General features: G+C 40.8%; 1 protein-coding gene across 5 annotated transcripts in view; it reads right to left on the bottom strand.

Moving 5' to 3' along the window:
- Positions 1 to 25474, bottom strand: part of otud7b (OTU deubiquitinase 7B) — a 50685-nt gene that overhangs the window by 8140 nt on the left and 17071 nt on the right. For 3 of the 5 annotated variants that reach the window (XM_075466276.1, XM_075466279.1, XM_075466277.1), the window contains exons 2-9: positions 15017 to 15242; positions 14313 to 14483; positions 13712 to 13942; positions 11403 to 11504; positions 10671 to 10798; positions 8022 to 8128; positions 7613 to 7740; positions 4212 to 4361 (exon numbers count right to left, since the gene is read on the bottom strand). In XM_075466276.1, the coding sequence (XP_075322391.1) occupies positions 4212 to 4361; positions 7613 to 7740; positions 8022 to 8128; positions 10671 to 10798; positions 11403 to 11504; positions 13712 to 13942; positions 14313 to 14483; positions 15017 to 15101 (1102 nt within the window). In that variant the 5' untranslated portion in view covers positions 15102 to 15242. The remainder of the gene's footprint in view (positions 1 to 4211; positions 4362 to 7612; positions 7741 to 8021; positions 8129 to 10670; positions 10799 to 11402; positions 11505 to 13711; positions 13943 to 14312; positions 14484 to 15016; positions 15243 to 25474) is intronic. The other 2 variants (XM_075466278.1, XM_075466280.1) reach the window with 1 other exon arrangement.

Raw genomic sequence — 25474 nt, 5'->3', positions numbered from 1 at the left:
GGTTCGAGTGAAATAGTTAAAAAGTGGTTTCACTCACAAAAAAAGGGGCTAAAAAGTTCACCAGGCCAGGAAAGGTGAAGGCAATCGGTTTGGGCCGGCCCTTCTACTGAGGTGTCCCTTATTTATTTTTCAAGGAGTTGGCAACCCTAGTTAGCCTGGGTGCCAGCCGAACTTAGCCCCGCCCATAAAAGTTTTGGTCGGGAAGTTCGGTCTGGCTCTGCTCAGTTGGGAAATCATTATGCCCGACCAAGAATTGGTCGGACCAATCAGATTGCCAGGGCGGGCTTTATACGATGATGGACAGATGATCAACAGGGACATTATCGAGTACGTCACTAAAGAGCTGAACATGGCTGCCGCTGGAGAGCTAGGGTGTGTAGATTCTGCCATCGAGTCTGTTCTACAGGATCTCCACATTGCATTCATTTTGAAAGACGAACAGAGGAACGTGATAAAGGCTTTTATCGATAGAAAATATGTTTTTGCCGTCCTTCCTACAACAAGTGTGTGTTGCTTAATCTACGTCACATACTACGTTGCTCTGATTGGTTGTAGGTCTATCCAATTGAGCGAAGAGGCATTTTTTCTCCTGGTTCGGTTGAAACACGCCACATACTCAAATCTCTATTGAGCAGTATCAGACTCACATTCTGACTAGAATCGTGAGTATGACGTAGTCAGGCTAAACCCTAGTTACATGTCAATCAGACTATTATCACAGGTTACATCCCTTTACAGTCTGATCCTTTTACTTTTTTAAAAAAAATATATAATCAGAACAGAACATGAGGTGATATATAAAAATAAAACCACAAAAGGGAAAAAAACAAACACTAAAACATACAAGCAAGATGCTAATATGCTTCTTTCTTGTTAAACAAAGGTTGGGCGTCTCGGGAGAATATACATTTTCCATTTCTTCCAAATTTCCTCAAATTTACAGTCCTGGAGCCTCACAGAGAAAGTAATTCTCTCCACTCGATAGATTTCGTATACAATATCATACCATTCCCTAATAGATGGGGTATCTGCTTTAAGGCGAGACACGGCCTTGGGCCAGTCTACTCCTTCAATGTTACTTCAAAACATAAATTAAAATGTTTATTTCATCACATTTTGTTTAATCGCGGCAGTAGGTTTCGCCCAAATTTACCAAAATGAATTCCCCTATTTAAATCTTTAAATGCCGTTTTCTGAAAATCAGTTTTCTGTATTTTTCCAGTATCAATATCTCAGCTATGGAGCACCTACTAACACCAAACTTTCCAGTTATACACTCAGCAGTATTCTGAAGATGTTTGCAGAAGGATTTATTGATAAATCATTCCTGGCCTGATTTATGTGTCATTATAATAAAAAAATATGGTGAAAATTGATGTTTTTTAGGCTATGCGCAGTATATTTTGATTTCCTAGGAAATGAAAGCAGATATCCTGAAATCCCTCTGTAATTTTCTTTTCATGTTGTGTGTAAACAAAATGAAAAAAGAATTTTGCACCTGGCTTTATCATATGTTCAGATCTAGCTTCTGGAAATATATGCAAATATGCGCATATTTAATGAGATAATGCCTAATTTGCATACTTAAACATACACATTTCTAAAACTTGTAATACATTTTTTTTCATACTTGTATAAGTAAATCGACTGAGGAAGTTTCATGGTGATATCTATTATTTTAAAATATTACCCTATTCACCTGTAGTGTCTGGCCTTAAGCCATTTCGTGGTAATTGCTTTCCCAGCAGCTGCACTCGTCATTCCAAACGGTTTCTTCGTTTGTAATGTTTGTGTTTGTTGACATTTGGAGTCCAAAAAAAACAGGTCGTCCCCAAACTCGATATTTAAACTCGTAAAACAAGTTGAAATTCAGGAAAATTGAGATTCAGAGCGAGAAACAAGCGCTCGGTTGTCTAAGATTTTTACCCGTGATGGGGGCGATAAACATTGAAAACAGGGCAATATATCAGAAGACATTCATCCCGCAACAGCATTTCATTTCATTCAAAGTACCGTCCCGTAAATCAAAACCCTTTTATTTGAGCTCGGCCCTTTTTTATCTGGCATTTTAGATGCAAAGGTAAGATATTTGACCAACAAAGGCTCGGGTTGTTGCAGACAACACGAAGCCTCTTCTTCACTCGGCCGCTGGCACTGAAGCAGCCAGACTAACCCAGACTAATATGACATTTTGATTATTAGATTAAAGCCGAGATTAGCTGCACAGATGTGATACTGAAGAGGCTCGAGAGGTCTTAAATCATTCTGCTCGTGGTCACGCTATTGTAGTTTATCACAGGAAACGCACACAGAGATGAGGAATATCAGTCTGTGGCGTTGGTGCAGCTCCACCTTCTGCCGCTAACCGTCCGAGGTAAACAAAGCCGAGGGGGGCGGGGCTTTCACAACATGTTTCACTACTAGTTTTTCCATTTGTTTGAACTTTGATTGTTCTGGTTTCAGGGTTAAAAATAACTGGTGGTGAGAACGCAGCTTTCTTTTCCACTCCGGTTATCCAGAAAACACGTGAAAAGGCCTGTTTCACGTCCCTTCTGACTGAAAACTGGTAATTCCTTCTTGTGCACCCTTCATTGTGGGTGAAATTTAAGGTTTTATTGATTGTTTTTAAGTGTTTACCGTCTTACTTAAGTGAGCTGCTGCAGCCCTACACTCCACTTCATTGCTAATTTTATCTCAAATTTAATTTCTATCTGTGTTGAAAGTATTCTTATTGTTATTTTATTGCTAATTTGATCTCAAATTTAATTTTTATCTGTGTTGAAGTTATTCTTATTGCTATTTTATTGCTAATTTGATCTCAAATTTAATTTTTATCTGTGTTGAAGTTATTCTTATTGCTATTTTATTGCTAATTTGATCTCAAATTTAATTTTTATCTGTGTTGAAGTTATTCTTATTGCTATTTTATTGCTAATTTGATCTCAAATTTAATTTTTATCTATGATTAAGTTATTCTTATTGTTATTTTATTGCTAATTTGATCTCAAATTTAATTTTTATCTGTGTTGAAGTTATTGTTATTGCTATTTTATTGCTAATTTGATCTCAAATTTAATTTTTATCTGTGTTGAAGTTATTGTTATTGCTATTTTATTGCTAATTTTATCTCAAATTTAATTTCTATCTGTGTTGAAGTTATTCTTATTGTTATTTTATTGCTAATTTGATCTCAAATTTAATTTTTATCTGTGTTGAAGTTATTCTTATTGTTATTTTATTGCTAATTTTATCTCAAATTTAATATTTATCTATGATTAAGTTATTCTTATTGTTATTTTATTGCTAATTTGATCTCAAATTTAAATTTTATCTGTGTTGAAGTTATTCTTATTGTTATTTTATTGCTAATTTGATCTCAAATTTAATATTTATCTGTGATGAAGTTATTCTTATTGCTATTTTATTGCTAATTTTATCTCTAATTTAATATTTATCTATGATGAAGTTATTCTTATTGCTATTTTATTGACGACTCTCTTAATATGTGATGCAGTTGCTTTTGTGAAGCACTTTGGTCAGCTGAGGTTGTTTTAATGTGCTATATAAATACATTTTGAATTGAAAACTCCAACCAAAAGCAGGCTGGTAAAAGCTGTAACATCCCTCACACGGGAGCTGGATAGATGACATCATCCACCCAGGATGCATTGCAAATGTCAAGTAATTGTGACCACTGTGGTTCAAAACATGTGATAAACTTTGAGGATTAAAATAATGGCGAATAGCTCTTCTCTGATTCAGGTTTAATCTGATATAAGTAAAGGTTACCAGTGATGGTCCTACTCCCCGTCTCCATCATCACAGGCTGCTATGTTTTGTGTTATTTTGTGTAAGCCGCTGTTATCATGTTTAATACTTAATTATGAAATAAAATCAGCTTTTTTTTTTTGTCCTTTGGCACAGTTTAATCGTGTCGCCCACTGTGTGTAAAGATGATTCTCTTGTGCATGTTTTTAGCCCATTTAAGAGAAGGGAACACTGAATACTTAAAAGCCACCCAGAAATGAGTCAACACTTCTAAATAAATTGCTGCTCAACACTAGATTTGAACCCCCCCATCAGACAAAAAAAAAAAAAAAAAACTGCTCCATGACAAAATGAGGACGTCAGCTCTGGAACGGACTGAAAAACTCTGGCACTGTGCACAGCCAGCGCTTCTACGTGGGGTGATAATGAGGGATGAGTATCACCTTGCTCTTTGGAGCTGTCCTTCTGCTCCATGGAGACCAGGGCAGAGAAGTGCGCCTGATCGTACGCCAGGACCAGCGGGGAGCGATGGCACTTGGCAGCCGGCACTTCCAGCGGTAGGTAGATGCCTCCAAATGGGATGGGAGCGAAGGCTAGAAACGAGTAAAAAAAGGATTTGAACAAATTCAAGCTTTTTTTACGTCTAAACAAAGAGAAATTAACCTGTCAAATGTAGTTACCATGTGACTAAGGTCCTGGTTATAGTCACATGCTGTGTTCGAAACCGCATACTTCTCCTACTTCTCATACTGACTTTAACTTTTTTTAAGTTCCCGGATGCATACTAGATTCTCCGAAATGTTGGGTATGCATCATGAGGTTACTACTCATACTCAAACTACCCAAGATGCAACGTAACGTGATGTCGCCGATCGTCATTTCCTGTCAAAACGGCAGTTTCAAGCTAGCTACAACGAGGGTAGGTTCACTTCCTGTTTTCAAAACAAAAGCACCAATTGTACCGTAATGGCTTTCCCTATGATAAAAGGCAACGGGTATTTTATTTTGTGAAAATAACCGGAAGTGCGTTGCTCACTGCGGCTAGCTTTAGTAGCGCCGAATTCGTGGGAACAAAATTGTAAACAGCCGGTATTTTGTCAGGTTTTCAACACGTTGGGGATCTAAACGACTACTTTCTCACCTGAAAATGTTTCAAATGTTGCTAAAGTTTACAGAGTTTAGAGCTTAAGAGAAATCAGCTTCAGGCCAGCTGATTTCGGCTCGGGCAGGAGCGAGATGCATTGTGGGTAAACGCTCTGAATACTGTCTGATCGATGAGTATGCAGTATATAGTGTATGTAGTATATGTAGTATGTGGTATGCAGTATGTAGTATATGTAGTATGTAGTATGTAGTATGCAGGATGCAGTATGTAGTATGTAGTATATGTAGTATGTGGTATGCAGTATGTAGTATATGTAGTATGTAGTATGCAGTATGTAGTATATGTAGTATGTAGTATGTGGTATGCAGTATGTAGGATGCAGGATGCAGTATGCAGTATGCAGTATGTAGTATGTAGTATGTGGTATGCAGTATGTAGGATGCAGTATGTAGTATGTAGTATGCAGTATGTAGTATGCAGTATGTAGTATGCAGTATGCAGGATGCAGTATGTAGTATGCAGGATGCAGTATGTAGTATGCAGTATGTAGTATATGTAGTATGTAGTATGCAGTATGTAGTATATGTAGTATGTAGTATGTGGTATGCAGTATGTAGGATGCAGGATGCAGTATGCAGTATGTAGTATGCAGTATGTAGTATGTGGTATGCAGTATGTAGGATGCAGTATGTAGTATGTAGTATGCAGTATGTAGTATGCAGTATGTAGTATGCAGTATGCAGTATGCAGGATGCAGTATGTAGTATGTAGTATGTGGTATGCAGTATGTAGGATGCAGTATGTAGTATGCAGTATGTAGTATGCAGTATGCAGTATGTAGTATGTAGGATGTAGTATGCAGTATGTAGTATGCAGTATGCAGTATGTAGTATGTAGTATGTGGTATGCAGTATGTAGGATGCAGTATGTAGTATGCAGTATGTAGTATGCAGTATGCAGTATGTAGTATGTAGGATGTAGTATGTAGTATGTAGTATGCAGTATGTAGTATGCAGTATGCAGGATGCAGTATGTAGTATGCAGGATGCAGTATGTAGTATGCAGTATGCAGTATGCAGGATGCAGTATGCAGTATGCAGTATGCAGTATGTAGTATGTAGTATGCAGTATGTAGTATGTAGTATGCAGTATGTAGTATGCAGTATGCAGTATGTAGTATGCAGTATGCAGTATGCAGTATGAAGTATGCAGTATGCAGTATGCAGTATGTAGTATGCAGGATGCAGTATGCAGTATGTAGTATGCGGTGTGTAGTATGTGGTATGCAGTATGCAGGATGCAGTATGCAGTATGTAGTATGCGGTATGCAGTATGTGGTATGCAGTATGTAGGATGTAGTATGCAGTATGTAGTATGCAGTATGTGGTATGTAGTATGCAGTATGTAGTATGCAGGATGCAGTATGTAGTATGTAGTATGTAGTATGCAGTATGCAGTATGTAGTATGCAGTATGTAGCATGCAGTATGCAGTATGTAGTATGCAGTATGCAGTATGTAGTATGCAGTATGTGGTATGTAGTATGTGGTATGCAGTATGTAGGATGTAGTATGCAGGATGCAGTATGTAGTATGCAGTATGTAGTATGTAGTATGCAGTATGTAGTATGCAGTATGCAGGATGCAGTATGTAGTATGTAGTATGCAGTATGTAGTATGTAGTATGCAGGATGCAGTATGCAGTATGTAGTATGCAGTATGTAGTATGTAGTATGCAGTATGTAGTATGCAGGATGCAGTATGTAGTATGTAGTATGTAGTATGCAGTATGCAGTATGTAGTATGCAGTATGTAGCATGCAGTATGCAGTATGTAGTATGCAGTATGCAGGATGCAGTATGTAGTATGCAGGATGCAGTATGTAGTATGTAGTATGCAGTATGTAGTATGTAGTATGCAGTATGTAGTATGTAGTATGTAGTATGCAGTATGTAGTATGCAGTATGTAGTATGCAGTATGCAGGATGTAGTATGCAGTATGTAGTATGTAGTATGCAGGATGCAGTATGTAGTATGTAGTATGCAGGATGCAGTATGTAGTATGTAGTATGCAGTATGTAGTATGCAGTATGTAGTATCCAGTATGTAGTATGTAGTATGCAGTATGCAGTATGTAGTATGTAGTATGCAGTATGCAGTATGCAGTATGTAGTATGTAGTATGCAGTATGCGGTATGTAGTATGCAGTATGTGGTATGCAGTATGCAGTATGTAGTATGCAGTATGCAGTATGTAGTATGCAGTATGCAGTATGTAGTATGCAGTATGTAGTATGCAGTATGCAGTATGTAGTATGTAGTATTCAGTATGTAGTATGCAGTATGTGGTATGCAGTATGCAGTATGTAGTATGCAGTATGCAGTATGCAGTATGTAGTATGCAGTATGTATTATGCAGTATGTAGTATGCAGTGTGCAGTGTGTAGTATGCAGTATGTAATATGCAGTATGCAGTATGTACTATGCAGTATGTAGTATGCAGTATGTAGTATGCGGTTTCGAACACAGCTATAGTCATAGTTCATTTATAGAGCATATTTAAAACAACCTCAGTCGACCAAGAAACAAAAGCATAATAAAAAATAATCATAAACACTACAACAACAAATACAACAGAAGGGATACTAATCATTCAATATAAAACAAATTAAGATTAAAAGTGAAAATAAAAGAGAGTAAGGCGTTAGCTTTAGCTTCCCTGTTAGCAGCTTTTTTGTTTACCTTCTCCTCCGGAGTCCCTCAGCATGGTGTCAGCCACCACAACAATGGGCCTTCTGAGGACGTGGGCCAGGACGAAGACGTGAAACTCCTCCAAACTCTCATAAACCGGCTCGTCGGAGGACTCGGCCCTAAAGTGTTTTTGATTTACAGACACACGGTTGTTGTTTATGGAGCAGCACATCCAGATCAAGTTAGCTTCAGGCCCGTCTTGTTGATGGATTTGTTGACAACAGCAAACGAGGCTCAGAACAGTTTTTATAGTTTGTGTATTCAGCTCATTAGACTTAGGTTTGTCACAATAAATAAGCTCCTACATGAGGAGCGCCGACTCACTTCTGACTGTGAGCGCATTGTTTGCTGATGAATGAAAGTGTCGTGGGTTAACAGTCGCTGTGTTGTCCAACCTTACCCGTTGGTGCCGTTGGTGCTGTAGTGTATTCTGGGCTCGCTGGACGCCAGCTTTAACAGCTCGTTCCACTCCTTCTGCCACTCCTCCTCCGTGTACACCAGCCCAGACTGAGGAGAAAGCAAGGACACACATGCACCCGTTTGCCATTTAGAGAGGGAGTGTCAAATGTCACAAAAGCATGCAGTGACGTTATAGCGTCTCACCACAAGGATAAATACTGACAACTGAGCCTTTGCAAACTTGGTGTTTTTCATACAGTAGCAACAGAATCACGTATAGAGAGAGAAATCCACGAAAGTCCCTCCAGGATTTAATTACCCACAGTCACATACATCCACACACTCCTCTCCCACCGAGTCGCTCCACTGAAGCAGTTCTGGTTTAAGTAATTTGCTTCAGGACATGTCAGAGGCAGCTGTTGAACGATGGGTGAATTTTACACAGTCATTCATGTGGCATCTCCTCTGTGGGTGTCTGCAGGCTGTCTGCAGTACTTTAGAGACATGCTCAGTGTGCAACAATGCTTGCTTTCACGGAGGGAAAATTCATTGTGTTCTGTTTAAAAAAAAAAAAAAAAAAGGCCACACAAGCGCCTTACTTTTGATTTTGTGGTAAAGTTTAAAGGGGAACTCTGGTATTTTCAACATTAAGCCTCTTTTCTGAGTCGTCTGCAGTGTTTTAGAACCCCCCTCACCGCTTTTTTGATGTTTACTGCTGTCTCCGGTATTTGCCTAATTTTGATTCTTCTCAACCTGCTTCAGAACGGCAAATCGTGCGCATGTCTTAAAAGGTCCGTAAAAGCACCATAAACGTCCGTTTTCAAAATAATCAACTTTTGAGTTTGACACTGAAAGATAAACTATTAGTATATGCTAGCAACAGATAATTATATGTACAGATAGAAAATACAGTTATTTTTTGTTTGATATCTTTATGCTGTCATCATCTGCTAACGTCTGCTGACATTTGCCAACATTTGCTAACTTCTGCTAATGTCTGCTAACATCTGCTAACATCTGCTAACGTCTGCCAACGTCTGCTAACATCTGCTAACGTCTGCTAACATCTGCTAACATCTGCTAACATCTGCTAACATCTATCTGCTAACGTCTGCCAACGTCTGCTAACTTCTGCTAACTTCTGCTAACATCTGCTAACATCTGCTAACGTCTGCCAACGTCTGCTAACATCTGCTAACATCTGCTAACATCTATCTGCTAACGTCTGCCAACGTCTGCTAACTTCTGCTAACTTCTGCTAATGTCTGCTAACATCTGCTAACTTCTGCTAACGTCTGCTAACGTCTGCTAACATCTATCTGCTAACGTCTGCTAATGTCTGCTAACATCTGCTAACTTCTGCTAATGTCTGCTAATATCTGCTAACTTCTGCTAACGTCTGCTAACGTCTGCTAACGTCTGCTAACGTCTGCTAACTTCTGCTAAGGTTAGCAGACGTCTGCCAACGTCTTCTAACGTCTGCTAACGTCTGCTAACATCTGCTCACGTCTGCTAACCTGTGCTGACGTCTGATAACATCTGCCAACATCTGCTAACCTCTACTAACCTCTACTAACCTCTACTAACCTCTACTAACCTCTGGCTCTCGAAAATGTTTTATCAGACCAGCATGAAACGACTCTGCAGTAGATGCAGATCTAAACTTCAGTTCCAGAGAAATACACGTCTGCCGGCCATAAAGTCTCACATGGAGGCTGCGAAACTGAAAGAGACGGTTTAAACTGTCGTCTTTAAGGCAGCTGGATGCTTATTCTCTGTCCTGTTGGGTGGCGATGGCACCACGGTCCAGTCTAAAGTAGCAACTAGCCTAATCATTTCAGAGTTGGGATTATCAGAAGAACAGCCTGAGGGACCCAGTTTAAAGTCATCCCTTATGTTGTTGGAGTTTAAGTTTAAGCCGGCATAAAGCCGCCACTACACAGTGAGAAAGGCCGGTTTTAGGCTTTTAAACAATCAGTTTAAACACGCTACTTTCGATGTATAAATTGAATTTAGACAGAAGAGGGTTTGACATTTAAATCCTGCAGAGGCATTTGTTTTCCTTTAACTGCAGCTTTAGTTATTATACATGTTTAAAGACTTTTTTTTCCACCAGTAACACACAGGAATCATGGGGGAGCGGTACATGTCCCAAAGCTGTGTGCAGACAGTAATGTTGTTCTGGAGGGAAAAATCCAGCTCGTCTGACCTCACTGCTGCAAAAACAAACCAGACTGCGCGTGCTGATCATTTCAAAGGCAAAGGTTTATGTATCCTGAGACGATACGGAGTTCCAGACGAGATGCAGAAGGCAGAACACAGGCAGTTGCCTCCACGGTTTGTCCCAACAACGGTGTAAAAGACTTTGGCTCTGAGATGGAGAACCCTGCCCTTTAAGTCTTCTTTTCTAATTTAATTGTGTCTCTTTTTTCTTTATCTCTAGATTTACCGCTGCTCCAAGTTCTAAAACACCTCAAAATGTCTTTGCAGCACATATATATTCAATGTCTTTTCTCAAAAAGCTCCTTCTTCAGCCTTGGCTCTTACATGTTAACTCACTGGAGTTGCTAGCCTGTAAGCTACTCTTCAGCTTGTTGAGAAATGTTTGCTGTGATTTAGTCTGCAGCTGCCATAAAACGGTGTAACAGACCTCTTTGTTCTGCTGGGTCTGCTGCCACCTCCACCTGCGCTTCAGTGCTTCTCTCTCCAAGCCGTGATCCATCAGCGCGTACAGAGACTTCCGCAGCATCAAGTCTCGATCGTGGAAGCCCCACATGCCTGCAGTGGGAAAACAAACGCATAAAACAGGATCCTCTGAGCACTTCCACTTGAAAATGATCAAATAATAATAAAATTAAATATAATAATAATAATAATAATAATAACAACAATAATAAATAATAAAAACAACAACAATAATAAAAATAATAATAATAATAATAATAATAATAACAATAATAAATAATAAAAACAACAACAATAATAATAATAATAATAGTATAAAAACTATATTATATAAAATTATAAAAAATAATAATAATAATAATAAAAACTGTGCAGATGAACCGGGGCCCTTTTTTGTATTTTTGGAGTGTTAAATTAAAAAAACAAAACAAAAAAAACACAGTTTATATTGTTTCTCTCTGCTGAAATATCCAAATGAACCTTTAAAATAAGAATGTCTCATCTCTTAGCATTTTTGAAGACAACAAGTAAAACTTGTCCTATTCATTTTGTGCTCTCAGGACACCCAAATGGGCCACAGAAGCTGAGGGGATGTGCACGGCCGCGCTGCAATTAGTGCTTCAGCTAACAATGAAGCCCCCCTAATGAATGCTGACGGTGTGTTTCGGGTTTCGTGTGAATGGTCTGTGAAGCTCACCGAGCGAGGCTGCGTGCAACAGGCAGTTTCCATCTCCGCTGGTTGCCAGCGGCAGCAGACTCTGACAGTTTGGGACGACTTTCGTCCACCAGTTCAGTCGCCCTACGGGAAAAAATATCAGAAATGTGGTCAAGTGTTGATTCAAAACAACTTCTGCTGCAGTTTCCAGCTGGATAATCGTCATTTTACCAACTTTGTGGTGTCATGTAACTTTTTATAGTAGGAAAATAGGTTATCTGGACTGTTGCTTGTTTTTATATTCATTTAAATTATTTTATTTGTTTCTCTTTATATTCTTTTATGTATTTTTAACGCTTCTTCCACTCCCTGCTGCAATGCTTTTATTTTATGTGAAGCACTTTGAATTGTTTTGTACATGAAATGTGATACAAATAATAATAATAATGCAATTAATACAATAATAAAAATAAATTTGATTGGATTTGATTTCATAATCTTAACAACAAAGTGTTGCAGAGGATGATTATGCTGTAAGAGACAGATTAGATTTTGTCCCTGGATGGTTAATTTAATCTAAAAAGGTTAAAAATTCAACCGAAAAGGACAAACCGTGTGACCTGGTGCCTATTTTAAAGTGTTTACAGCCTAAAAACAGAATTTGACAGCAAATTACAGCATTTTGTTATAAAAAACAACCTTAAAAGCATCATTAAATCAGCCCCAGAGGACGTTTACACCTGGTACCAACATACATCCTGGCTGAAGCGATCACAAGTGGTCGGCTCTGAGGGCTCCAGTATCCATCCGGTGTTACAATGTGTGCTGGGACGCCACATCTCTGCTCTACTGCCAAATAAAGGCGTAGCTTTTGGCGCACAGAGTGCCGAGCTACGAACAGAACATCAGCGGTAACTTTAGAAATGTTTCTTACCTGAACAATACTGTTAAATGAGCTGATTTATGCCTGAATGGCTGTGTTAGTTCTGCTGTGTTACATTACGCACCTCAGCAAGGAATGAGAAACCAAAGCTACGCCTCGGTGCTCGCAGCTTATTTGGTTACTTTCGCCGCTCCTGATACGGAGCGCGTTTCTTTCCAAAAAACCCCCGACGAGTGATGAAACCTCCAAGTGGAAACTTTGCCCTGCCTGTGTGCACAAAGGCCTGACGCCCGCTTCCCACTGGGAGGGTGGCATGCGAGGAATGCCATGATTGTCATTCGGGTTCTGATGTTAACAGAAGAGAGAATCCACACCAGCTGCATGAGAGGCGGCTTAAGCCAACGCATGACATCTAGAGTTTCTGCGTGGTGCAGAAAAACAGTTGCTATACTTTTTACTTTTCCTTGAGTAGATGTGTGCAGCAGAAACTGTCCTCTTACTCCGCTACATTAGGCTACAATGAGCTGGTTACTTTTCTTCTTACCTCTTTGGTATTCTACGCCTCATTATTTTTATCCCCCCGCGTACGCCTCATTTTAATGTTTTATTCTGACAGAGAGAGAGACTTCCACCAAAGGCTCTACCACCTGACTGTGTTCCACCAATCAGACGCAGCCGTGCAGTCTGGTCACGTGACCGTACTCGATCTCAGCGGCGGGACGGGTTAGCTTTAGCATTAGCAGTCGTAGCAAACAAACAAAGAAACAGATGAAAAATGTCAGAATCAACGGTGGGAAATGAAGACGCAGACGAGGCCTCATACTGAAAGCATGTTTACCTTACAAAGAGTGAGAAACAGCAGCTACATTATGTGTCTTCTGTGTCAACCAAAACAAACGCACATTTCAGCAGAAACTCAACATCTAACTTGAGGAAACATGTAGCGCTAAGTTTCCTAAACTCGTTTTTCCCCCCATGGATAGGTGAATGTTTGTTTTTTAGCTTACATATGGGTTACATATGTTTTAAACATTTCCTAAGTCTCTTTTATTTTTTATTGAAGTTCTTGAATTTACCTGGATTATTTTAATTTAAGATATTTTGTAATTATTTCATTGATTTTAACTTATTTTATCAATTGGATGAACTCTAATTTGCCTAAAGATGATTATTTAGTATTTTTGTCTGTCTGATTGAATGCTTGTGTTAACAAATAAATCAGACGTTACTCAACAGTTACTCAGTACTTGAGTAGTTTTTTCACCAAGCACTTTTTTACTCTTACTCAAGTAATTATTTGGATGACTACTTTTTACTTTTACTTGAGTCATAATATTTGAAAGTAACAGTACTTTTACCTACATATAAAGCTCAAATACACGATGCCCTGCAGCATCCTTTTATGCCAGAATCTGACAAGTTAAGAGGTTTACAGTTACGTTAGAAGCTACTGCTCAGTTAAGCTAACCGGCGTGCTCCAAAGCCACCATCATGGACTGCTCGATGAGGTCCCTCTCGATGAAGCCGCGGAAGTCGTCCCGGTACACGGTGAGGTCCGGCAGCTGGAAAGTGCACAGCGGCGTGTCGAGGAGCGGCTCGTTGCTGCTTCCCGCCGTGTTTGAGACGTGAGAGCGGGCCAGAGACACGATGGTGGAGCTGGCATGAGAGATGCCCCTCGACAGTCGCTTTTCTGTCGCTGCTGAAAGAAAAAAAAGGGGGGCAGACGATGCAAAGAACAGCTGTTACGTACGGACATGCTGACAGGTCATATTGGGGTTTTTAAGTGAATCTCAAAGACTTTCTAAAACAAATTTGGGAAAGAAAAAAGTCTCAAAGTCCAAAAACTGAGCACTACTTTTAAAACTGGGCTGGGAGTGCATTATGTGCAGCTAAAAAAACATCAGTTTAACACAGAAAACTTGCTCTGTGAGGGGTATAATGTTAAAGGTTTGATAAAAACCTACATCCTCCTGTACAGATGCTGCACAAAACTGAGTTTTTGAGCTAATAAACCACCAGCTGAGTCGGTGTGACGCAACATAAATCATCCCACTTGCTCGCGGCCTCACCTTGCACCACCTCATCTTGTCGGTGGAGTATGGGCCGCCCCACCCGGGCCATCTCCTTTTCAGACGGCAGATACGTCCGCTCCTCCGGGAATGAATACGTCAGGCTGCCCGCGTGCACCTGTCGCAGCTGTTCGAAGTCGCTGAGCGCAGCAGTGAAGTCCCAGTTCTTCCCTGCAGAGAGAGAGAAACATCTGTCTGAGCCGAACAGGTTCAACGTGACGGGCAGAATCTGTTCTGAGTCCAGCAAAACAAAGCATCCTTTATGAGTTTAAATATTTACCACAAGTCAATGCAGCATCGGCCGGTCTTATCTTATGCAAAGGCCACTGGTGCATTCTTTCACTCGGCTAAATGTCAGAGTTTGGAGCAGTTTGCTGCTGCTGCTGCTGCTGCATTGCATTACATTTCCAACCCATATTTTTATCTGCAACTTGTGCTGCTGCTGCTAGGCAACAGGAGCCCTGCTGACTCCAGCTATACCTTCTTTCTGTTAGTATTTGATGGCTTCATTAACAGCAACGAGACAGAAACACCAGAAATGAACCTTACGCGGTCAACATTGATTCAGTTGCTGGAGGGAGCGTCAAAGTAGGACGTTCGTCTGTGACAAAAACTCATCCAAGTTTGTGACTCTGCATCCAATGCGTCATTTCAGGGTTTGCTTTGTTACGGGTATTTATAGCAAGACACTCTTTGTTACTCACCCTCCAGCAGATCTCTAGCCAATCCTGGTTCAGCTCCAGTAGAACGGACAAAGTCGGACAGGACTGCGTCCATATCCACGGTCATGTGATCATGAATTCACAAGTTTGGCGAGCTGCATCCGGGCATAAAAACAAAACAAAAACAAAACCGGACAAAGACTCGGGGCAGCAAGAGTCGGGCAGAGGTGGAGAAGTCCTCCAGCGTGTGCTACTCCATCAGCCACACCTGCGAAAAGAACAGAAAGTTAAACCTCGTCGGGAGTTTAACGTCTGCAGCAAACAGCTTACAAGACCACAGATAATCCAGATGTGGAGCGTGAGAGGATGCAAATGTCTGACTTTTAGTTTAACCAGCCACTGACAGCATAATGCAGAACATTTCATTTTCATTTAGTCGTGAGAACACATCTCAAACTGCAACTTTGTGCAGTTTTACTAAAAGTTTGTTCAGTTTTTTCCACATTTAGCAACCTAATTCAGTTCATTTAGATCAGGACAAAGGTTATCTGAGGGCATTTTTACAGAGAAGTCAACTTAGAAGCAGTCTGATTCATTATAAATCCATTTAGATACAGTCCAATTCAACCACGTTTAACAGCTAAATGTGATATAGTCACAAAAACACCATTTCTACCTGTTTTTTATTGTGCTAATGGACACAAAAGTAATGACACAGAGGGGCGCAGCGTCCCTTATTTCATGTTAAACTCACAACAAGACTGCTGAATCCCCGTTAACAGGCAGAGTTTGGATGGGTTAGGAGCTTTAAAGCTTTTAGATTCACCTGCAGCATTCTCCTAACGCATTAAAAATGACACTAACTCCCGTATGGCATCAGAACATCCTTTTCCTGCGTTTAAACACACTTTACGCGTTGGACACGTCTCAAAGAAATGGATTATTTTCAAAGTCATGCCGGGTGAAAGGAAAATAAACATCATTTGTGCTCATCAGCGACCTTTTCTGAAGCGAATTCATGTTTTTTTTGTTGAATTGTAGCATAAAAACTGTCTGTAATGCAACTAATTGTGATTTTGCATGCGTAATAATTGTGAATTGAGAACTTTTTCTTTTTTCAAACCCTTTTTAAGTTGTTAGAAGTTTTCTATCAAGACTTAAATCACTTAAAACCTGGTAAATATTCTAAAGACACGCTAATTCTCCTGCCACGTATCCAGATCAATACGATATGAGCAGGATGACAGCGCACCTGTCAATAGGGCTCCTCAGAAATCTATCGGGCGGTTTCAGTGGTCAGATTTCAGCGTCTGCTCGAAAAGGACCGAGGCTGGTATCTGTCGGGCGCTGGAATCGATGTTAGCGACATTATCAAGAGCGAAAGAAAGGGAGAGTCAGCATCAACGGGCCGTTGACACAAAGGAAGTAGAGGGCAATCGATGAAACAGCCGGACAGAAAGGATGAGTCAAAGTAGCTCTGAATTAAAGGCTGAATAGGCCGAATCTTTACTGGAAAGATATTCTCTGTGTATTTAGGCAAGCCATCTTTATTTATACAGCGCATTTCATACCACAGGAAACGCAATGTGCTTTAAAAGAACAGAATAAAGCAGCATAAAAACAAGCAATTTAAAGAGAATAAAAAAATTGATTAAAAATTAAAACACACAGTTAAAAGCAATCAAAGAAGGGGGAGTAAAAGAAAAATATAAGAAGATTTATAGCATTATGCTTTAAAATTATTTAAAGGAACTCAACCATAAGCACAGCAAAAGAGAAATGTTTTTAACCTGGATTTAAAAGTGCTCACAGTTGGGGCTGATTTCAGTTCTGCTGGTAGTTTGTTCCAGTTGTGAGCAGCATAACAGCTAAAAGCTGCTTCACCGGGTCCAGTTTGAACTCTGGGCTCCACTATCTGACCTTCTAGATACCTTTCCCTCCTTACCTTCCATTATTTCGTGATTTGTGGACGAGTAGCAGAACTTTAAAATCTATTATATCTATTCTATTCTGTATATTTGCACAGTTTCTGTGTAAATATACGGCTCAAAGAGGTTCTACAAGCCTTAATATTCACTTTATAGACAATAAATGCTGGATGCCTGAACAAAGCCGTGCCTGATCCGTGTGGGTGATTAATCAGTGGGATCGGTTTGTAATCAGCAAATAAATAATGACAGAATATTCTCAGAATAACGACTCCGTTCTGAAGTCCAGAACTTATTTCTTCCGGATCGTCTGCCATCCAACAGTTTCTAACTCATCTGTGACTCAGTGAAGCCTTTTTCCACAGCGCCTGATGATGAGTCACGAGTTTACTCTCCTCACACCTCTCCACTGTTCTCTCGCCTCACGCTCTCCCCGCCTCCCTCGGTTTCTTTGCTGTTATTAAAAACCGCGCGGGCATGCAGGGGAGGGACGCTCCTTTCAGACTTTCTCGGCCGGCAGAGAGATTTCTGGAGCATTCTCTGCAAAGTCAGCGCGTCCACTAACATTCCTGCAGTTTGTCACTTCCGTAACGGTCAACCGACACAGAAATGCTAATTGTTCTGTACTCTGACCCGGAAGAAAGAAAAGAAAGAAGAAAGACATGAAAGGTTCAGAGCTGGAGCGAATGTGTGGCTGCACCAACAGGAAGGTGCAATGCCAACTAATCCAGAAGTTCAGCTTGTTATCAGACTCCCACAGAGATAAAAAGAATGTGGGACAGTTTCATCACCAAATTTTAGTAGACGGCTAATGTGTCATGCAAATAACAAGCGGTCCAACGGTCTCTGTGCGCTTTATACCACCATTATGGGCCAGAAAGTGAGAGATGGAGGCCCAACTCTGGCAAAGAGTGAAGGCCTTTAATGGAAATGAGCACAGGAACAGGAATTTTTTTTCAGAAAGTCTGACTTTGGGGCTTTCTAACGACTTCAAACTGGTCAATTATGATGATTACGCAACCATAAATATGATTATCTAAAATAAAGGTGATCGATAACAGGGCCAAATGATCATTTCTACTCCGGCTGAGTGGGCATTCCCTCACTATACAGGACCGCCGCAGCTGTATAATAAACACAAGTAGGTGAGTCACAGTTTAGCTGCTTTCAGACCAGCTTTAAAGGGATAGTTCGCCTCTTATGACATGAAGCTGTATGACATCCCATATCAGCAACATAATTTATGAACATCTTCTTACACCCTGCTGCGTCCTTACGCTTACGATTGGATACGAAGGGAGAGAAAATAGCGCCAAGCGATTGTGAGGTCTGACTTTTTCCTGGAGAACGATTTTGTGATGCAAATGTATTACTCTTTTGAACGCATATTGTTTTGAGAAGCAAAACGCTTTATTTTTTAAACCCCAGCCAACTAGCCGGACTACCTTCATCAACACCAAAACGAGGCTGGAACTCTGCTCACAGGACGCAGCAGGGGGTAAGAAGATGTTCAGAAATGATGTTGCTGATATGGGATGTTATACAGCTTCATGTCAAAAGAGGCGAACTATCCCTTTAAGCAGGTTGCGCACGGATCAAACCAAACACAGAAGCCTCTCCTGATGGTTACTGCATATTTACTGCTTTCTCATGTGCTCCTATCAGGGTAACTTTTAGCTGCTGTGCTGTATAAAAAGGACATTTCTTACGCACTCGCTACTTTAAAGATTAATTAAACTATTGAGAGAATAATCAGATTATACATCATTAGGTATCAGACTGGTTTTTCTTAACCACAGCAAACCTATTGTCATTTTTAAATGTGATCTCAAAAGGTTTAACCTGGTACCTCAGGGTCCGGTTAATCTCACAAATTATAGGAGCTGGACCCTGCAAACCCCTGAAAGTTAGAGCAAGCAGTCTAAACTGGATTCTGCACCTTATTGACAGACCAATTGATCAGTGTTTCTCCACTTAAAGCATCTATTTGAGGGGTTCTCTCAGTGTTAAAAAGGTTTTTATGTCCTTTCTGCTTCTGACAACAGCTTGATTTTGTAAAAAATTGACCCCACTGTACTTTAATAGACGAATTAAAGTGCTTTTCTTTGATCGATTACACCGTTATTGTTGTTTTAACAAAAACAAGGAAGCCAGCTTCCTTGTTTTCGTGGGCGGACGTGGGATTAAAGTTTAGTAATATTAGGGTTGAGAATTAAGGTCGCTGACATTTCAACATTTTGAATGTTATTTTCTAAAAAAGAAAGGTAGAAAAAAGTAACAAACCTCTCTGAAAGTTCAGTGTTTTGTTTTTTTTAATACCAACACGATAAAACGGAGCTTCAGGCTGACGGCAGGGCTTGTGACACGGATCAAAACCAAGCGTGCCCGGGCCCAGGAGGCAAGTGTGACAGCAGATATGCATCAGACATGCCACATTCCTCCAAAAGAATGTATGACGGCGAGCCGATCCGCTCCAAACTGATTTCATTACGTTCCAAACGGGGGAAAACAACAGTTTAAAATCTACAAGGCAAAGTTTTAAAAATGAGGAAAGCAACCTGTGGTCCAGCGTTCATTTACTGGGAGCAACAAGCTGTTATCTGGCCTACAGAGCGCCAACGTGGTGGCAGAGGGCAGCGACGGACAGGGAAAAACGTGCGGACAGGGCTGCGGACAGAATGTACCCACACAGACCAGCTCAAGTCTGGCTGTTGCCACCCCGTGGGCCCACTCGTTTAATGAAATGTCACATGGCTCTCCTTCAAAAAAAACACTTCTCAAACATTCATCTTCGAAGAAAAGGTCAGCGTAATCACAGATTGTGCACCAAAAACGACCAGTGGCGCTACACCACAATGACATTTGTGATTCCCCGGATCAGATTCCAGTGCGTTCAGAGGAAGTCGGATTAACCGCGTGACTCAGCTGTTTGTTAAAATGGCCCGAAATCTAAACAAAAACATACTTAAATAACAGCAGTTTGTGTCAGAGCCCACGCTCATTAAGAATAAACCTGACAGGCTGACTGGTGACGGGGAACTGGGAGGCTTCCAGCTCCTGATTCTGATTCTCAGTTTGTTTTATGTGCACAGCGACACAGATTCAAACACAACAGGCCGGCTTTTATTTCCCAGGACACAAACTGCACGATTACAGAAACAGATATGACGTTAAAGCAAATAGTTACCCCCCGATTTGTCTCATAAAGTCTCCGTTCTGAAGCCCGTCACACTCATAATGCGCCCGTCTGAAATAAAAGCCACCGCATACAAGTTTAATCCAATAAATCATCTTCCCCTTCTCTGGTTTCAGGCACAAATGTCTGGAACTCGAACGGGAACTTAAGAGTTAATGAACGAAGCCGTTCTTTATTAAAGCGTTTTTATATATCTGAAGGTGTGAGTTGGAGATATCGTTGGGGGGGTTTACCGGTTTATTTATGGTAATAATGATGTGATTTAGCTGCAAACAAGTGGAACAAACTGCCAGTGGAGATTAAACTTTCACCAAATGGAGACATTTTTAAATCCAGGTTAAAAACATTTCTGTTCTCATGTGTCTGTGCATGAAATCTGCACGATATCTTTGAACTTATCTGGACTGTTGCTCGTTTTTAAATTCATTTTAATTATTTTATTTGTTTCTCTTTATATTCTTTTATGTATTTTTAATGCTTCTTACACTCCCTGCTGCAATGCTTTTATTTTATGTAAAGCACTTTGAACTGTTCTGTACATGAAATGTGCTACAAATAAATTTGATTTGATGCTAGAGGAAGAAAAAAAAGCTCTGACGTGCGACTTGGAGCATTTTGGAGTAAGAGAACGTATTAGTGAATGTTTTATTGTAGAAATAAACGACTTTAAAGTTGTGAAATGTTAATATTTCTCAGACACAAGCCCAGTCTTCACATCTTTACACACACACATACAAAGAAAAAGGGAAAACATTCCAAATAGCAATGACTGAGTGGATTACAGGCTAACATCAACAGCACTGCTGCCAACGTGGGCCAGGCGGTGATTTGTATCTGGGATGGCTGAGCTTTTGTCTGGCAGGAGGGCTTACGTAACAGGAGCTGCTGAGAACACGTGGGTGCTGAGCTGAGGGCTGGGAGAATGGCCTGGATCACAGAGGGAGACGGAGAGGTCACCGCGGCCCACTGCGGCAGCCGTCGGCGGGCCGGCAGCGTCGATCCGCTGTGAGGAATCCCATCAGGGAACGATTTCAGATTCAACAAAAATCTGCTGCTGAAGAAGCACAGAGGAGCGCACGCTGAGCCGGAGAAGAGCAAGACCAAGGCTGTGTTCCAAACCGCATACTACATACTTCCAAACTGCATACTAGGGGTGGGACGATATGCTTTGGTCACGATTCGATTGTATCACGATTCTTGATAATTGCGATTCTCCAAGTATTGCGATTCGATATAATCAGTTCGAATCGAATCAGTTCAATTCCTTCTCCCTCAAGTTCACCCACCTCCACCAACAAAGCCGCCTCCTCAACTGCCTCGTACAGTCAACACCCTTCAAGTCGATTGTTGTGTCACGAGCCTTCATTTCTCCTTCAAGTCCACCATCCGCCATTCACCTATTGTCAACTTAGCATATGTGTTCGCACAAGAATATTTACACCTCATTCTGTGTATTCTGGAAAAAAGTAATTGCAATTTTCTTCCTCCTTAAAAAAACAAACAAGTTGAATCGTACACTTCTAGAATGAATGTCGTTCCCATAAACAACGCACATCAGTCTGTCAGTCAGTCCAGCAGCTGACATTTATTTCAACTGAGACAAAAAGAGGCATTTTTTAAAGTTTACAGTTACAAAATGAATTGAAACGTCCACACAGCACAAATGTGGGCTAGTTTTAACATAACTTAATGTGATGAATGCTCGACAGGACAAGGGTAAAAAAAATAAAAAATAAAAATCGATTCAGGGGAGAAAAATCGATTTTTAAAATCATCCCATAAAAAAAAATTTAATTAAAAAAAAAAAAAAAAAAAAAAAAAATCGCGATATGTACATGAATCGATTTTTTCGCCCACCCCTACTGCATACTAATCGATCAGACAGTATGCAGAGCGTTTACCCACAATGCATTTCGCTCCTGTCCGAGCCGAAATCAGCCGGCCTGAAGCAGATTTCGCTTAAAGCGGCGCTATGCAACTTTCAGTAATACGGGGTTTGTTTACCATGCAATACACACCCCAAAGCTGTAGGGGGAGCTCCGTAGAAAATAAGGCGACAGTCTAGCCAGACTGTCGTAAACCCACCAGAGGCAATTTACGGTTTATTTTTCAAGACACTGGCAGAGAGTTGGAGAGCCGTCGACAGCCAATGGAGAGGGGGCGTGTCTTATCAGGCTACCTGGCTCGGCTCAGAGCCCTTTACGACCTGCCGTGAAGCAGTAGTTCTCGGCTCTCGTGTGTCGCGAGACTTCCAGAGCTAAACAAAGCACGCGGCGCCACAGGCAAAGTTGCAAGCGCTGTTTCGGGCTAGGGCCACCAGATGGAGATGGAAATGTCACCGTTTTCATCAGAACGGGTCAGCCAAGCAAACTGATGATTGCCAAGAAATTTTATGACCATGAAAAAGTTGCATAGTGCCGCTTTAAGCTCTAAACTCTGTAAACTTTAGCAACATTTGAAACATTTTCAGGTGAGAAAGTAGTCGTTTAGATCCCCAACGTGTTGAAAACCTGACAAAATACCGGCTGTTTACAATTTTGTTCCCACGAATTCGGCGCTACTAAAGCTAGCCGCAGTGAGCAACGCACTTCCGGTTATTTTCACAAAATAAAATACCCGTTGCCTTTTATCATAGGGAAAGCCATTACGATACAATTGGTGCTTTTGTTTTGAAAACAGGAAGTGAACCTACCCTCGTTGTAGCTAGCTTGACAGGAAATGGCGATCGGCGACGTCACGTTACGCTGCATCTTGGGTAGTTTGAGTATGAGTAGTAACCTCATGATGCATACCCAACATTTCGGAGAATCTAGTATGCATCCGGGAACTTCTCGCTTACTCAAACTTGCATACTAACTCAAAAAGTTAGTATGAGTAGTAGGAGTAGTATGCGGTTTCGAACACAGCCACTGTGACAACTCCCCAAACTTCCTGTTTGGAATCGCCTCGTTCGGGTGAAGCTTCGTCTTTATTTAGAAAGAGGAGAGGAAAGCCGTCACCTGATGAGTGACACCTATGCTGGCTGCTCCACTTCTCTCTCCCTCTGGGACGCTGGTTTGACTGGATTTATTCATATCACTGCGTTTCCCCTCCTCATTTTCCGTGCTCAAAGACAGCCGGTGAACCCTTAAAAGCTGAAATAAGACCTGCTGCCACTGATTTTCAGCCCACTTCTTGTGTCCTTTGGCACAGCTCAGCCTTTTCTCCCTGTTTCCCTTCCTTAAGAACGGCTTCTTGACAGCCACCCTTCCATGGAGCCCATTTCTGATGAGGCTTGGGCCAACAGCAGATGGATCAGCTGAAGGTCCAGATGAGCCAATGCAGAAAAAAAACACTTTGAAAGACCTATTGGTCAAGACCACAGACTGATATCTAACCTTGTCCTTTGAGCTAAACGAGGTCTTAATAACATCTTAATTAGGACCAATCTGTCACTACTTCTTCAAAAGTAAAAAAAGTAAAACAAAACACTATTTTAATTGGAGGATTTCACCAAATATGCTGCATTAAATCTAAACCCAGTGCAGATTATTAACAGCAGTGAGAGTGTGGCTTCCTAAAGCGTACACTTCCAACACCAAACTGCAGTGTTTCGCTTCCTTTTTCTTGCTACTCAAAACAAACCACACATTATGAGTCCAGTCCTTGTCCCTGATGTGTTTTTTTTTTGTTAAGCCACTTTACTCCTGACCTATGAACCATTCAGGCAGGAAAAAGGCTCCTAACTCAAGGGATGAACCAGTGTTGTGTCCACACAGAACAGACAACTTAGCAAAGAAGCCGTTTTAAACTGGATCTTTAGGCACTTTGTTCCCAGCAGCCTGTCACAGAGACACATCATTTGTTCCCATTTCTTTAGCTGCATCTGTGAGAAACAGCAAAGATAACACAGACAGAAAACAGGATTTCTGCAGCAACAAGGTGATTCCCAAAGAGCTGTGAGCTGAAAACTTGGCATATCTCAGCATGGTGTGCAGCGTGTCCTTAAAACATTTGAGGAAACTGGACAAGTGGAGGACAGAAGAAGAAGTGTCAGGCCTAAAGAACTATGAGGCCGGCGTCGTTCCGGCCTAAAACTTTGGGGAAATTTAAACTATCTGTAGGAAACATCCCAAAGAAGCCTTTAATTTGTAAATAATCAGACGTGTTAATTACTAATGGGAAGATGGTGGAACAACTGCACACCTGGCTGTGAGTTGGCTTTGTGAAAAAAGGGGATTTACTCCAAATGTGTCGTCACGCTTCACTGTGTAAGTTACAGAAAAAGCCGTAAACTACTGTTTCTACGAAGCTGAAAACGGCTCTGTGAATATCACGATGTTACCGGTGAGCAGGCAACATGTCACCGTAGCTCATTAACATCCGGATCACGTGTTGAGCCTTTCACAGAACCTGCTCCTCCACATGTCTGTTGAACAAATATATACCCAAAGCAGGTCTCCATAAAAGAAAGAAAGAAAGAAAGAAAGAAAGAAAGAAACGGGGTCATTAACTGTAACCTGTGAAAAGCAGATTCATCCCTTCATGTGTGGCTCACTAAGGTTTTATTTGTTGTGGGAAACGCGATCTTTCCTTTACAATGAGGAGTAAAAGGAGCTGGGGTCAAAGACGAGGAAGTAAACAGTTTCTCAACAATAACTTAACCTGGGAATCTCACCGATGAGAATAACCGAGTTGTTTGGTTTTCCTTTCATGGTCAGCGCATGATGAATGACCATATCTGCAAATGAGTCAGTTCTATTTTAGTTTGACCACTTAAAGTTTTCCTGTGATCTTTTCCTGTGCAACACACCCTCTCTGCATTGCAAAAGCATATGAGTAACGAGATTAAGAGCATAAGAAAACAGGGCTGGGGCAAAGTGACTGATGGGAGTCGCACCAGGAGTGATAAGTGTGACCCAAGCGCTCCATCCTCGGTGTAGAAAATGAAATCTTACAGACTCTAAATACAGCACCGAGCACTGCAAACTGAAGCCAGGCCAACACATCCGCTACACCTGCATTATAATTCATCTAAAACAGCAGAGAAGAAATTATTAACAAGGAAAGAGAGATTTCTGTCAATGTTAAACTCGAAAAATGTCTTTAAGAATTCAGCGATGCAGTCACCCGTGGCATAAAAATGGTCTTTACCTTTTAAAAACCGTCTGATGCGACATGAGTTCTGCATCAACATTTTTAAATGCCGATAAATAGAAGGCCAAGTCGATCATTTACTATAAAAGGTCTGGCCTTCGTTGCATGTCTCTTGTTTCCTCTGAAGCTGAGAAATAAGAAAAATGGACAATTTTAGGTTTTCAAAGCAATCCCCAAATCTTAGTAATGGGTTAAAACAACAATAACGGTGTAATCGTTCAAAGAAAAGCACTTTAATTC

Source organism: Odontesthes bonariensis, chromosome 5 (genome assembly GCF_027942865.1).
Source record: "Odontesthes bonariensis isolate fOdoBon6 chromosome 5, fOdoBon6.hap1, whole genome shotgun sequence".
Classification (NCBI taxonomy): Eukaryota; Metazoa; Chordata; class Actinopteri; order Atheriniformes; family Atherinopsidae; genus Odontesthes; species Odontesthes bonariensis.
This window is presented reverse-complemented; position numbering and strand designations above follow the sequence as displayed.